We start from the raw sequence: 15,459 nt of genomic DNA on the forward strand, positions 1-15,459 counted from the left end.
GCCCGTCGTGCTTTACGGCTGCCGCCGCGCTTTGCGGCGTTGGGGGGGGGGGGGGGGGTGTCGGTTGCCGTTCTGACAGGGAGCGGTGATGGCGACGTACGTGAGCGAGCTGGAGGCGGCCAAGAAGAGCCTGAGCGAGGCGCTGGGCGAGAATGTGAAGCAGTGAGTGCGGGGGGGGGGGCGGCGGCGAGGCCGAGCAGCGGTGAGGGTGTCCGGCCGGGCCGGGCTGGGCCTGGTTGCTGCGCGGCCCGTTCCTCTTCTCCCGGCCTTCAAAGGGCCGTGTCTGTGCGGCAGCCTCAGCGCTGGCCTGGCCCCGGGCCCCTTTGCGCTGGTGGGAGAAAGCAGTGGGTTTAGGAACAACGCTTTTCGTTTGGTGTCTGCACTTCCCCGCTCTTCCCTAGGTACTGGGCCAACTTGAAGCTCTGGTTCAAGCAAAAGATCAGTAAGGAGGAGTTTGACCTGGAAGCACGCAGGCTTCTCACGCAAGACAATGGTAAAAAGCCATCCTGTGTTTGTTTTCCTGCTGGTTCTAGTGCTCGCTTGCCCCAGCCAGGCCTGGGGGGAGCTCCTCCCTGCTGCATGTTGCTTCCCGAACAGGGAAGTTGCAGTGGGGGAAGAAAGAATGGCTGGGGCTCCGGTAGCAGTAGAGTTAAAAAGGTGGGAAGTGCCCTGGACTGCAGGGGGAAGTACCGTTGTGGCTCCGGCACTGACAGACAATTTGGCTCTATGTAAATACGCTAAAAAGGTAAAATACGCTGTCCCAGCAACCAAAAAGCCATTTTTTTATGTCACCGTAGAGACCCAGTCCTTTTTGTATTGCACTCTCCCTTTGGTTGGGACTGAACTGGTGGTGTGGCTGAAGTGGGGGAGGGACCCCCGAATTCACCTAGGCGATTGTGCAGCCGGCAGATCCCCTTCCTGGCCTTTGGGGGTGGCAGGCTGGAGCGCTGAAGGGTGAGATTCCTTCGTCTCGCCTCTGTGTGGGTCTGCAAACATTGGCGAGCATTGCTGGGAGCTTTGTGGAGGTTCCCGACTTCCACATTCGTGATCCCTGCAGGGAGGGGCAGGGAGTTTGTTCGTGCTTGGACTCAAAGGCCAAAGGGCATCCTGTAACCCTCTGCCCCTGTTTATGAAGTTTGTCTTTGCTTTTTCTAATGCGTAATTACTCACTCTGTGTTCCTGTAACCCTTTTGCGAGGAAGTTGCATTTTATCTAGAACCTACTTGAGTTAACTTCACCTTCCTGGGGCTGGCTCTTACTGGTCCTTTTCTAGAAAAACCAAAAGCCCTGCTACCAGAAGTCTGCATGGCAGGAGGGACAACTGATCCTCCTTGGACTGGCCTAATACACCAGACGTTTCACATTGTGTGCTGTAGGGCTGGCTTTGTGTGTGTGGCATGCTGAGAAGTGACCTAACTTGTTTCCATGCCAGGTGTAGTATCCTTTTTGTTAGTGTGGTAGTAGCAGATTCTGGGTCCAGTAGAAGAAACTCTCAAAAAAACTTAAAATCGAAAGTTGTGCCTATGTAGCTAAGCACGTGGGGAAAACATGACTGTGGAAACGCATAGTGAGCTACTTTAAGATCGCTTTGAGGGGGTGCTGCTGGGCACTGACATGTTGCTAATGAACTGTCTGTCTTTATGCAGTCCACTCTCACAATGATTTCCTCCTGGCTATTCTTACCCGATGCCAGATCTTGGTTTCTGCACCAGGTAAGTCCTGAGAAGCTTCATGAAAAACTATTGGGTAGTAACGCTTTGCTGCGTGTGTGTTTGGTGGGTTTTGTACAAAACACTCCAATTTTCTGGGCCTTAATATTCATGTTCTTTTTGCCACACAGGCAAAAGGGTAGCAAAGTAGTGATCCAGCTGATTTCAGCAGAGATGCTTTTATCAACAAGCTGCTTGTGCTTGGTTAGAGGCTAATGCTGGATTGCTGTGTGCGATAAGCTGGTTTGATTTCTGGACTGGGTGTGTGCTGTGAGCTGAAGTGTAAAGGGAGATGCTGCTTTGTCTTTGATCTGCTTTGCTTACTGCTGTGCCTCTCTCTTCTGAACTTGGTGATACTCTTTGTTCTTCTCTCTGCTGGGGATATAATTTTGAGGAGCTGGATATTCCTGACTGATCTTGAAATCGAGTATGTGTATCATAGAAAGATGCTTACTGGGAATGCTTACATGAGTCTTGATTGAGCTATGGCCAATTAACCCAACCTTCTGCAGATAGTTAACCTTTTAACTTTGTAAGCATTTAGAATGGCTGTCGTCAGGGTTGCAAGGTATGTTTTATTTGGTCTTCAGAAGAACTCTTAATCCAGAGATCTGATAGGAAGGAGAACTGAGCTGCAATTCAAGACATGAAACTGCTGTGTAGTAAGGGAAAGAAAATTGTTACTGCCCTGAAGGGCTGAGACCGGAGAGATGAGTTTTTTGCAAGGAGAGAATACCTGTTATTAGGGTACCTGATGTAGTTAGAGGAAGGAAAAAGTGCAAAATTTATGGATAACCACAGCTTTTTGTGTTGTAGCAGGTCCTTAACTATACCAGCTGTGCTAATTAAATGCTAACGTCCCCCACCTGTGAACTTGCTTTGTTTGCTCTTGAACTTTACAAATACCTTTTGAGTCCCAGACTTGTCCTCTTTAGTGGTCTACACTCATGTAATTTGGAAGACTTATGTCTAAATCTTGCTGCTCCTTGCTTTTGACTTAGAGTACATACAGCTGGATTATAAAAAGAGCACAAGAACAGTGATTCCCCTGTGAGTATTACCTGAAGTAGCAGAGTCTAAATTAGGAGGGGGAGGGAGAGAGTACCTGCATTCTCTGAGCTCAGCACTGAGCTGATGTGCATGTTGGAGCAGAGATCATAGCCCAGAGGTCTTGCTTCTGCGCGGCAGTAGTCAGGTTAGAGCCCATTGCTGTGTGACTAAAGTTGGGGTTGTTTATTCCCATGTGCACCACTCTGTGCTTAACTGTGTTGAATTTCATTTGTCTCTTTATCCAGTCACTTAGTATTGTGCAGCTCTTCTGCAGCCGTCCAGTCAGGCTTCATCTTCCCAGCCTGAATAGCTCAGATTTGTCAGCAAACTCTACCAGCTCACCAGTACCCCCTTTTTTCAAGGCTGTCTAGGAATGTATTAAAAGTATGAGCCCCAACACAAAGCAGTGTGGTAGTCCACAGCTGCTTTCCATATGCTTGTAATTTCCTGCCTGACCTTTTTTAATTTCAAGTCCTTGCAAGGACTTTTCCTCTTGTCTCATTGAAGCTTATTCTCTTTAAGAGCCTTTGAAGAACCCTTCTTTGTAGTGCTTCAGCAGATCTGTGACAGCATGTAAATGGAGCACTTGCTGACCAGCTGGTCACCTTCAGTGCTTTCAGGCAGGCTTTTGTTGGCTCTATGTCCACAGATCTGCATAAGCCAGCTTGAAAAAAAATCAGTTTAATTGTGTGTGTCTGTTCTTAAAGACATGGTTTAGTGCTCTAACAGCTAACAGTACATACTGCTAGTCCCTTCTAGAGTCTGTTTTGCTCTCCTCAGATCAGTGCAGAGTCTCCCAATGATTTTGGAGCTGATCTGTAAGGAGATACGTCTTTCTGGGCCACTGACTGGTAGATCTGTTACACATGCATTTTACTTGCCAGTCTGCTGTGTGTGGCATAGCGGATTGTACGTGCAAGCCCAGGAAGGTGGAATACTAGATTGTATATCTAGATTTCTTTTTCTCCTCCTAGATGCCAGTCTGACACCTGCTAGTTTTCTGTTGGTTGTTTTTTTTTTTTTTTTCTTTTTTCCCCATGTAAGAATGGAAAGCTAACAGGCTTTTGTCTCCACCATGTCTTTTGGGTAGAAGGTGTTTACTTCATGATTCATGGAAACAAGTAACTTTAAAGAAGTGTGCTTCATGCACTTGTCACGCCATCACATGGGTTACTGATGCATGTACTTTCCACCTTCGTGTGAGAGAGACAAGGGGTAAAGAACCATCTTTAAAATGCTATTTTGTATTAAAAAAAAACCCCAAAATGTGTGGTCAGTGTTAAAAGTGTACTTCATATTGTGGCATTTGGAATAGGAAGCCTTGGGGAAAGTATTTTTAAGGGGTAATTATAACATATGTTGAACTATGCAAACAAACCCATCTGATTCAAATTTTGCTGCCCCTGGTAGTAGTGGTTCCACCTGGGCTTATAGGGGAAGACAGGGCGAATGTGACCCTTTGTGAGAAGGCTTTCCATTTCCCCCTCTTGTCTGCTTAGGCTGTTGGTCACACAAACTTCAAATTCTGGTTCAACAGCCTGTGTGGCACAGGATGTTTAGGCCTTGGTGGTGGAGAGGGAGGGAAGTTCATATCTGTTGCGATGTGAAGAATGACCAGTTGCTTTAATTCCTGCTGAGCTCCCACTGAGGGCACAGCAGGATCCTGAGTAATCCTAAATCTGAATTCTCTGCCCTTTTTAAAAATGGGTGATGATGTTCCTTCTGGTAGCCATGTTTGTAAAGACACCCATAAATACTCGAGTGGCACCAAGCTGTAATGTAGCTGGGAAGTTGTGAAAGCACCTGAAGAGAGGAACCTCCCAGAAACATGCTACCCAAAATACTAGAGAGTGCCTTAATGGTGATTTTAGGTTGGCTGTACCAGCCTGAGCACTGTGGCACACTTCCCATAACAAGAAAATGGCTTTTTTTTTGGTAGTCTCTTTTTACCAATATTTTTAGAAGTGCTTTTCTGAATTTTTGCACCTGGGGTTTTTCTTCCCCAAAAAATTCCATCAAGAGAAACTCCAGTTTAAAGCCTTTCTTAACCTTGCATGGACTTGCTCGCTAAGCTTATCTTGTTTGTTGGACAATTGCAAGCAGTCAAGGTAACAAAGTTAATACATATCTCACTTGAACTGTTACTTCCCTCCTTAGCTAAACGTTAACAATAAAACTGAGACAATTGCAAGCACTTGAGTTAGTGCTGTAAGGATTTAATTTATTTACTAGTAATCTGGAGCTAACTAAGAGATGGTTCAGTGAATTAGAACTCTTGCTGGGATAGCAGGAGCATTTTGTTATATCAGGATTGCCCACAGGCTTTGCTTGAAGGGCTGCCAGCTGTGAGATGGGCTCAGGTTGCTCGTGTTCCACTTCTCTCCAGAGAGCTGGGAAGGGAGGAAAAGGAAGAAGATGGAAGTGCCGGTTGTTGACAGAGGAGGGTCTTCAGAATATATTTGAGTAAACCCTTGTCCCTGCAAGAAGATTAAAAAAAAAAAAACAAACCAAAACCAACAAACAAACAAAAAAACCCCCAAAACAACTGAAGATCAAATAAATGAGGGTGGGAACATGCACGTTTCCTGTGCCTGGCTGCTTTTCTCTGTCGTGACTTTCTCTGTATCTTTGTCCTTTCCTCCTGTGCAGTGCTGGTGCAGCACGTCAGGAAAACCTGACATACTCTGTCTGGACTGGCTGGTGCCATCACTGCAGAGATGTGGCAGCTCTTAGAAAAACATTCTTATCTGGTGCTCATCTTTGAAGGCCTATCAGCAGCCATTGCTGTGGCTTGTTAACATCTAATTCTCTTGCTAGCAAGATTAAATAAAAGCTGCTAACGTCTCTGAAGTTTCATGTCTGAGCCAACCCAGCCTTGTCATCTGTGGCCAGGAAGGCAAGTATTGGTTTTCTTAGAATACAAGAGGGAAATTTTGCTTTCTTCATGTAGTGCAAGTCAGGCTTGGTAATATGAAAACCTAGAAAAGGAGCCAAAAAAATTCTGCTCTGGGCTCGTTATAATGGGCAATAGGAGATAGTGTCTCATCTTTTCCTTGTTCTAAGCCAGGTCTGGCTAAGTTTGTTAAATGTGCAGGTTGAGATTCAATTAAGTTGCATCTTTCAGATCTACTTTCAAAGCCTCCAAATTTAGTTGCCATTTACTTTAAAAGTTACTATCTTATTTTTTAAAATAAGGCATTTTAAAAATTCAGACTGTGCTATAACCTATTCATCTGTAATACATTGTTGGATGAAAGGGTAGTGTTTGCTATTTCTGTCTCCATCTGTTCCACTTTCTCTGTCTCCGCCAGCTGGTCACACAGTTAACTACGGATATGTTTGTAAGCGAAGCTGTGAAGGAGCTATATGGCACTTTTGACAAGGAGGAAGGGCCTCGAGTGGGGTGACATTGCAAACTAGAGAGATGTACTTTTATTGAAAGGTTTGAAACGGGTCAGGTGATTTCTGTGTCTGTCCTTAACACACCTAATCCCCCTCCTGCCTAGAAGGGGTCTGACCTGCTATGGAAGAGAGGAGGAGGAGGAGGAAAGGACTCGTCTGTAAAAAGCACAACATCTTGTGGGAGAAGTAGTGTTATTTTGATACATCTAAGATGTAAGTCCTGAGATCTCGATGAAGGGCAAGAGTTGTCCTTGAGATGATTGTTCACGGTGCTTTCCCACACCCCCTTGTTAGGGCCTCTACTGCAATGTTGTAGTGATGAGTAGTGACACCAGCTTTATGATTTTCTGGAGAGGCTTTATTATCTCTTAATTTCCTATAATTGACCAGTGGATTTTGACAACAGCGGTTGTTGTAGACTGTTGGTTTTCGCCTCACTAACAGGATGTAGCTAAACTTTTTGGTAAACTTTTTTTATAAGGAGAATATGCCATCTTTCTGTGTGAATGTAGGTTGTTTCTAACCCCTTCTCAGCAGCTGACCGTTCAAAAACTTCACCTGAATCCTCTGGTTTAGCTTGATTCATAAAGTCATGTTTTAGAAGTTTTTTTTCATGGCAGAGGACACTGTGCTCATGCTCCAGCTATGAGTGTGGGAAGTTCCACATAGCCAAGGATTTCCAGCCAGCCTCATTCCCTGTAAACAGGGTTGTAGTATAACTCATTTGCTGTGCCAAACCAAGGAAGGAGGATACTGGTGACACAAAGCAGAGGCTGCCTCTGTAGCTGTGAGAGGGCTGTCCAGTCTTTGGGTTGCACTTCTTGTTCACTGTCAGCAAGTGCATACACATCCAATGCAATGTTATCTTAAGCCCTAGTGTGCCTGAAGGAATTGTGCACGGATCCTGTAAACCCGTTGGCAGGAAATCTGCTAGGCTGTCCTTGCCAAGAGCTGTGTGATTATCAGGATGTGGTTTGGCCTGCTGTAGGTGTAGCTGTCAAAACAGCATACAGTGGACTTCTGAGCAGTCTTGTCAAGGTGATGTGGCCAAATGTAATTATTTCTTGGTACTACACAGTAATCTCTTTTTCAGCTGCCTGTCAGTTCTGGTCAGTCACAAGCTCACGGCTCATGTTGGTGTTGTCCTGCTCCTGGGCTCAGTGGAGCTTTGCAGTTTTTCCCCCCTCGCCTTTCCCCTCAGTGTGATGAGAACGATCAGCCGTGATGTTTAACAGGAGTCTGAGACAACACTTGCTAAAGCTGATGAGGAACTGTAAAGGCAGATGTAATGAGTCAGACTGCTCGATCCTGCTGGTTAATGTCTGACCTGATCCAGGAGTTGGTGGGAGGAGAATCCCCCTCCAGGCAAGCTGCCGTCATCTTTCTGATGGAACAAATGACTTGTTCCTTCCTTGTGGCTTTCCTTGGAGGCTGTGCTTATCTCTCTCCTTTGGCCATGGGTTTTTGTGTGGTGTGTGGACAGAAAGTTCTACTTAAGTAATGGGTCATAAGTAAGTCAAGCTAGCAGGGGTCTGATGAAGGGAAGGGCTGCCAAAAGCATTCTCCCCTGAGAAGTCCTTCCTCTGGGCCGTGGCTGTTGATTTTGGGTTAAGGCTTAGCAGGAGGCCAAATGTTAAGGGTTTTCCTGTGTGGACAGTTTCATCCTGGCCCTAAATCAGCAACACCTATCAAGTGGGTTTTTTTTCTTTTCAATTTGTAGAAGGTGCTGGATCTCTGCCGTGGCCAGGTGGCTCTGCAACTAAACCTGGAAAACCCAAAGGAAAGAAAAAGATTTCTTCTGTTCGACAAAAGTTTGATGTAAGTGTCCACAGTCAAATAGTCGTGGCTCTCTGATGTTCTGCTGGGGGTGAAAAGCTCTGCACAGCATGTAGTTTTTGTTACTACCAGGGATGATGGAAGTTCAACACATGCAATGATGTACGTCATATTTGTTTTGAGTTCTGTACTGGGGCAAGAGCTGAGGGTTAGTGGCTGCTGCCTGTCTCATGGAAGCCTCTTGGGAGAAAGGCTACAGTGTGACCTGGCTTTGTTAGACACCAGAGAACACATGGAAGAACACCTAAATGTCAAAGTTGCAAAAGCTTGTGTTCCTGGGACCATCGAGGAGTACCTTTAGCTCTGTGGTCACTGCAGTAATGCTTGGGCAGGTCTTTCATAGTCTCATTCACCTTTCACGTTCTCTGTAATATCTTGTTCACTTCACACATCTGCCGCATTCTTGAAGCAAAAGTGATTGCCTGTTTATTCAGGCAGTCAGGCAGAATTCCATGATTGCATGAACCCCTCCACATGACTGCAGTCCAAAGTGTTAGAAGTAAGATGTTCCTCGGCTGGAATGTTCTAGAGGGTCAAGTTGTTTCAGAAATGAAAACATTTTGCAAAGATGCTGTCTTCTCATAGGTGGCAGAGAAACGCGCCAGATGCGGTTCGCTTTGCAGCGAAGGCTCTGTATGTGCATCTGGTACTGTCACACATCTGTTCTACAGTTGTTTCTGTGCCGCCAGACCAGTGTGGAGGGGGCCTGGTGTGAAAGAGGATTGGGGTGGGGCACTGTCTTCCGCGGATGGAGTTTGATAAGACTGTTCAAACTGAAGTAACAGTTTGTTGAAAGGGAGAGTGTCTGTCTCTTACTGAGCCAGATTTATCAGGTGTCTGAGCACATTGTGATCCAGTTCAGTTCTCTGACAAGGCAGAAAACTAACCAATCACAAAAGACCCCAAACCCCAAGTTTTTCTTGCTGGTTTATTCAGCTGGATCAGCTTGCTTTGCGGTTGGATGAATGCCAAAGCCAGCACAAAGGAAGAAGGGGCTGGGGATAGGGGAGAAAGGTGGGGCTGTGAAACCTCCCGCTCTTACGCTGTGAAAGGTTAGCTTGGCTCAGCCGAAGTGCATACCGCACTCCTAGGGACTATAATTAGGCACTGTGTGTGTGCTTCAGAGAGTAGTGTTTCAAAGGGATGCGAGTCCAGCTGAAGGCTCATTGTATTTAGAAACTGCTGAAATACTTTGCAGTGTTCACAGCTGCAAGCCGAATTCTGCTGGCAGTCTGTGTTATCTTTTTGTTTTCAAACTTAACCATAACTTTTCAGTAGCAAGTAGAGGAGAGTTTGAGAAGCAAGTTGTGATGTAGTGGAAGTCTTGGAATTTAGTTTATTCAGATACCCCTGTGTTACGCCACATTTCTAGTGTGTGTTTATTCATGTGTTCCTGGAATGCTTGATAGCAAATACTGTATGAAGTGTATGTTATGATTAATAAGCTTGTCTATTATTAGTGCAATTCCTGAGTAGTGTGAACTTGAAGTGCCTTGATATTTCCTGATGTTTCCCTCACTGGTCAGAGTAACAGTTGTGAATGACCACAGGCTCATTCCAATTGGCTTCTGCTCTCCCAAACCACATTCCTCTTGAGTTGCTTACATTTTGAAGGTTGTCTTTTCCAGCTTTCCTGTAATGAAAGCATAAGTCTTCAGAATTACGGGGAGGGAAAACTGTTTTCACATCATTAGTGGGTGGATTGGTTTTGCACTCTGAGTTAAATGCCACACTGTCCTTTGAATGAAGCAGCCCCCCTTCCTCTCCTGAAACGAAGATGTGAGAAATCCACTTTGGTGTATATTCATTGTTTATATTTAAAGTATGTGTTTGTCTTGATGTCCCATAAAAACCTTGCAGCAATCTTCATTCCAGAGCCACTGGATTTGTGGCTTGGAGAGTTCAGGGACTGTCCAGGAGTTGTGGGGGAGCACTCGATGAACCAGGGTCATGTTGTTCCCTTGTGGGTTGGGGCTGGGCCAAGCACATGTCTGGGCTCAAGGATCAGTCATTCCTGTCTGCTTTTTCCTCCCCATTTACCTGGGGACTGAGGCTTTCCGGGAGCCACCACAAGCACTCAGAGCTTGAGACACCAGCACAGCAAGGGAATTGTGCTGGAATAACCGTGGTCTGGGAAATGGGGGTTGCCACCTTCTGGTGTGAATTCCTGTTCTGTGATGGGTTTTTTTTTTTCTAAATAACTGAGTCAGTTCTGAAAAATAGCCATAATCTGTCTCAGAATCAGTGGCTGCTCAGTAACACAGCTCTGCTTTGAGTATTGAAAGTGCATGGGGGAGACTACAGTATGAAATTGAGAACAGGAATTTGGCTAAGTTGTTGCATTTGAAGCTTTAAAGAAATGTAAGAAGCACTTCATCACACAAGCTTAGGATCATGTTTTTTAATCTTGATGGAAACAGTACAGTTAGTAACTAAAATACACCCTTCTGTACAAGAAATGACTAAATAGACAAGGACTTCTTCAGTGTAGAAGGAGGTGAATGAGAGATGTGAAAGTCCATAAAATCATCACTGGCCCAGATAGCGTGAACAGAGATAAAAGGGACAATGACTGACCACACTTGAGACGTACAGGAGAATCAAATGAATCTAGCAGGTGGGAAGTACAGAGCAAACCAGAGGAGGTGACTCTTCATGTGGTGTGTTGTTTCTTGCTGCAGGATGTTGTGGAGACCCAAGGTTTAGGCGGTTCAGGGTGCTACTGGACAAGTTCATGGGCTGTTTAATAGAAGGACACCAACACTGGCTCAGAAATTTCTTCAGTCACAAATTGTTGGGGGTTGGGAGAGTATCCTGGGGAGGAATATCACTCTGCTTGTCCTACTGTGATATGTTTTTATAGGTGTTTGCTTTCCGACTGGAGAAGGGATGTTTGGGTTGATGAACCAAAGGGTCTGACCGAGTATTTTTCAGCTGATGCTCTAATGTGTTCATAACAGCACCGGTTCCAGCCTCAGAATCCACTCTCTGGAGCCCAGCAATTTGTGGCAAAGGATCCTCAGGAGGATGATGACTTGAAGCTGTGTTCTCACACCATGATGCTTCCTACACGTGGCCAGTTAGAAGGAAGGATGATTGTAACTGCGTATGAGCACGGCCTAGACAATGTCACAGAGGAGGCAGTGACCGCAGTTGTTTATGCTGTGGAGGTGAGACTGGGCTGGGCAGCAGTGGTGGTCTTATTATAGCAGCAACAAAAGGCTCTGTGTGCAGTATGGGGTAGCGTCCCTCAGTGGGGAGAGGAAACCTGCTTCTCTAATTGCCCGTTTGCCTCGGGAGGAATAAGATGAGAACCAAAGGGCTTCCAGATTGGTGGCATTATAGACGTAAAGTCTTGGATTTCTGCTTGCAAGTGTTAATTTTGAAGTACTTGCATATGAAGAACTCCAGGTATGCTTAAGTAGCTGTTTAGGAAAATGCCATTCTTGCCACTTAGAAGCAGGGACAGAACGGGAACTCCAGTTTAAACAGTTCCATGAAAAATAATCCATTATAGGTGCAAATATCTGGCATCGGAGTGAGGTGACAGAATCGGGTAATACCTGCAGGTGAAGTGCGTGCTGTTGCTGGTTTTGGCCATCAGTGGTGCATTACCTGACATATCCCAGGAATGATACAGCCATGACTTGCAGCCTTGACGTGTGGATGGTTTTTTGGAGTGAGGATGTGGTGGCCAACCTGAACTCCCCATCTGGGGGTGAGGCCAAATTAAGAAGCAGTTGTCTGCTTGTTTTTTCAGGCAGTTGCTTCTCCAGCACTTTCCAGGCAACTGAACAGTCTGAAAAAGAGGAGTGAGTGGCTTTTCACTGTAGTGTTAGGGCCAGTATTTCTGTACAGGTGTACCATCTAGTGCCAGTTATGAAACCTCTTAACTCTTTATCAAAGGGATCAGAGGTTGGGGGCTTCCTAGAATTTAAGAAACCTCTTCTGACATCTGAAGCAGCGCATCACATATTAAAGTGCAGTTCACAGGCTAACGCATAAAAGTACTTGCACAGTGCCATGTTCTCTGTATCCAACTGTATCAGATACAGTATGTGAAAACATACTGTAACTTGTCCAGATCTTGGTTCCCTTAGTCTTTAGGTCGTTGTGGTTGTAGCAGCACTACTTCTGTCTTGCCAATAGGTGAGGCACTTCTCACAGCCGTGGCTTGGTAGAGTGAATAAATCGGCATGTGTAATAAGACTGTTTTTCATTGCAGAACCATCTTAAGGATATTCTGACATCTGTGATATCCAGGCGGAAAGCCTATCGTCTGAGAGATGGCCATTTCAAGTATGCCTTTGGAAGCAATGTTAACCCGCAGCCATATCTGAAGAACAGTGTTGTGGCTTATAACAATTTAATTGAGTGGTAAGGAACTCTCAGCACACTGCTCATTTCAGATGCAATTTGCTAGTCCTGAAGTTACTCCATGGTTCAGTTTCTCTTTTTACTTAGTAGAATCTGTTAATAATGGTGTTTAGCTTTCACACACTAAGAAGGTATTAGTACGGAGGAGTGTATGGCTAAACAGAGAGGGAGAATATGGGGATTTCTCAGCAGTGGAGTTCATGACAGTGTTAAGTCTCTCCTCCTTGCCTGTGCTTGTCCATCAATTCATGAAGGTTACCCCTGGCCCTCTGAATGTCCTCAGTAATTATTGCTTTTTGGAAGCTGTAGTGAGTGCCATGGGAATTTTGCTGCTCTCAGGGAAACTGCCTGAAAGGCAGAAGAGCCCTTCTTTTGTGGGGGCACTGCTGTTGTGCCACAGGAGTGAAATGTCAGTGAGGACCTGCAGGACACTGCCATCCTGTCATTTTCTGCATCCAAATGTATTTATGGTTCCTTGGCATGCCTTTACAGCTAGCAGAGCTTCAGGGTCATCTTGTTCTCCAAAGTCTTAATGTCAAACAGCTTGTGCTGTGCATCTGGTAGTATGTGCGTATGAGAAGGCAGTTGTGTTTGTCTATGGCAGCTTCTAGAAGTTGACAGGAGGTCGTGGGTGTTCTGAGATTTGATTGTAGCACTACAAATACTACAAACACAATCCACTCCAAACAACTCTGCCTAACGGCTTATGTCTTTCAATTTAATGTTGTGGGTGCCCTAATTTTTGTGCTGGGTAGAAACTGTCAGCTGTAAATAACGCACGTTGCCCAATCGAGATCAGTTAAGCAGGTTTGAAGCATGTTGAGGATCACTTTGCACTACTTTTATTAAACTGGAATTTTAAAGATATTTTAATTACAGCTGAAATAATATTATGCACAGAAAGGATAAGTCAACTGACACAGAAAAGCAAACCCTGGGGCTGAGCCCCTGCTCTGTGACTTCCAAAGCTGGTGCTGTTTTCTTGACTGGAAGGTTTTACTGCCTGCTCTGTCTGTAGCCCTCCAAACTGTGCGACACCTTCTGCCGGTCAGAATCTAACTCCCCAGCCCCCGCCTGATGATGCTGAGCAGCAGGCAGCTCTACTCCTAGCGTGCTCTGGAGACACCTTGCCAGCGTCCCTCCCGCCAGTGAACATGTATGACCTTTTTGAGGCATTACAGGTAAGCTGTTCACATTACACTGTCGTGTCACAGGGAGCACTGCCCTGAGTACCAGCTACCAGTCTCAGATTTGGTTACATGCATGGCGGGGGTTTGATTTCTCCTCCTACAGTCTGTTTCCTTCTTTCCTTCTCAAATTTACAATTCTTTGGCTTTGACTTGATCCCACTGTTAGGTAATGGTTAACATATGGTCAGCTCGTCATTTAATGCCTGTTCTGCTCCCCTTGGTCAGAGAGTTGGTGAGGAAATCCCTGTCTCTTATTGCTATGTAAGAAGGCTATGTAACTCTTCCTCTCTAGCAAGGCTGCAGCAATTATATCGGAACTTGAGCTAGACTGAGATTTTGACAGTGATGCAGCAAAATGACTTGCCTCGCATGTCCCTTCTTACTCCTCATGTTCCACCTGGGTACTTGGAGGAATACTTGGTCCTGGCATGCAGGCTGCTGTGGTGGGTTAGCTAGGATCACCCCAACCCTGGGGAGGCGTCTGAGGTAGGCTGGATGAATCTTCCTGTGGAGATGTATGCAGTTCCCTCCCTCTCTGGCAGCTCTGGGGACATTCAGACTACTTTGAATGTCTAAAATTAGCTGTGAGAAATTGCCCCTTGATCGCTGCTATTGTGAACAGGCCTTGAGATTTTGTCTCAAGGCTGCAGGGGCAGACCATTCATTGTAAGAGCTGTAAACAAGCATTCATCTCACACGTTTAGTCAGATAGACTTGTTTGTAAGATTTTGATGGCAATTTGTTTTTTGTCATTGCAAGAGCAAAATGACAATTTCTTTACCGTACCACTTCCTTACAAAATGGCATAACAGGCAGTTGTTCTGTGCTGGCTGCTGTGGCAGTGCTGGCAAGTTGCAGCCAGCAACTCTCCTCGTGTGACAGCCTGCATCCCTGCTCTGCAGGGCTGGTGCTCTGATCATCCTGTAGTAGAGGGAGGTTCTTCCATGGGCAATACGGGGAAATGTGTATGAAAGCATTAAACTTGTTTTCTAACGTGTATTTCCAGGTGCACAAAGAAGTTATTCCTGCGCACACTGTCTATGCTCTAAACATTGAGAGAATTGTCATGAAACTTTGGCATCCAAACCACGAGGAGCTACAGCAGGATAAAATCCATCGCCAGCGCCTGGCAGCAAAGGAGGGCCTTCTACTCTGCTAGAGCTAGGCAGCCGTGTCAGGCCTCAGGTGGCTACGGTGCTATTCCTTGGACTTGACATTCAGATGCTTCTTGCAAACCTGTGTCAGCATTTCAAGGATGACGTAAGTTATGAGTCAACTTTTCCTATGGAAATATGACTGAGTTGTGGTACACTTTCTCTGCTTCCCCAGAGTCATGTGCCATGGAGTGCTTGCAGCAATCCCACTGAATTGGAAAGGAGAAACAAGATTTGTTTGCAAAGACTGTTTTTTAGGAAAAATAAATGTGAGGGGGGAAAGCGTTGGTTTTAAATAAGGTGTATTTGTGTTTTCTTTTGTGAGCATGGGGAATCTGCCTCCTCGCCCTCCCCTCTCCGGTAGTTTTCCTTCTGAGCTCAGTCTCCAAGGGCCTTGTCCAACTTCTGTTGCAGTTGGTGGGATCCTTTTCCATTCATTTAACTGGAAACAGGGTGGGCTCTTGTGAAGTGAAGATGAGCAATTCTGTAAGCTGACATTGTTCCTCTTCTACCAGGGGAACTTCTGTTTAGAAACTCTGAGACAACAAGGTAAAAAGGGAAAAGTCCTTTCTAGCCTGTCTTTTGAACTGTTTTGCATCACAAAACATGAAGGTGTGCACTGTCATAGGAATCTCTCACCAGTTACCAAAATGCGCAATAAAATCAGGGTTGTGAGTAATGTTTTCGTATCAGCCTAGTCCTTGACTCACCTCTGTCTTGTAGTAGTAGCGATCAGATGTT

The 15,459-nt window shown here is 45.5% G+C and overlaps 1 protein-coding gene across 1 annotated transcript; it reads left to right on the top strand.

The window, feature by feature from the left end:
* Positions 1 to 12: 12 nt before the first annotated feature.
* TADA1 (transcriptional adaptor 1) lies at positions 13 to 15,397 on the top strand. The gene is made up of 8 exons (XM_030031675.2): positions 13 to 162; positions 402 to 493; positions 1,647 to 1,712; positions 7,882 to 7,979; positions 10,958 to 11,167; positions 12,223 to 12,374; positions 13,393 to 13,555; positions 14,571 to 15,397. Exons 1-8 carry the CDS (start codon positions 89 to 91, stop codon positions 14,721 to 14,723), a joined length of 1,008 nt encoding a protein of 335 aa, XP_029887535.1. The 5' UTR covers positions 13 to 88; the 3' UTR covers positions 14,724 to 15,397.
* Positions 15,398 to 15,459: the final 62 nt, after the last annotated feature.

This window comes from Aquila chrysaetos, chromosome 12 (genome assembly GCF_900496995.4).
Source record: "Aquila chrysaetos chrysaetos chromosome 12, bAquChr1.4, whole genome shotgun sequence".
NCBI lineage: Eukaryota > Metazoa > Chordata > Aves > Accipitriformes > Accipitridae > Aquila > Aquila chrysaetos.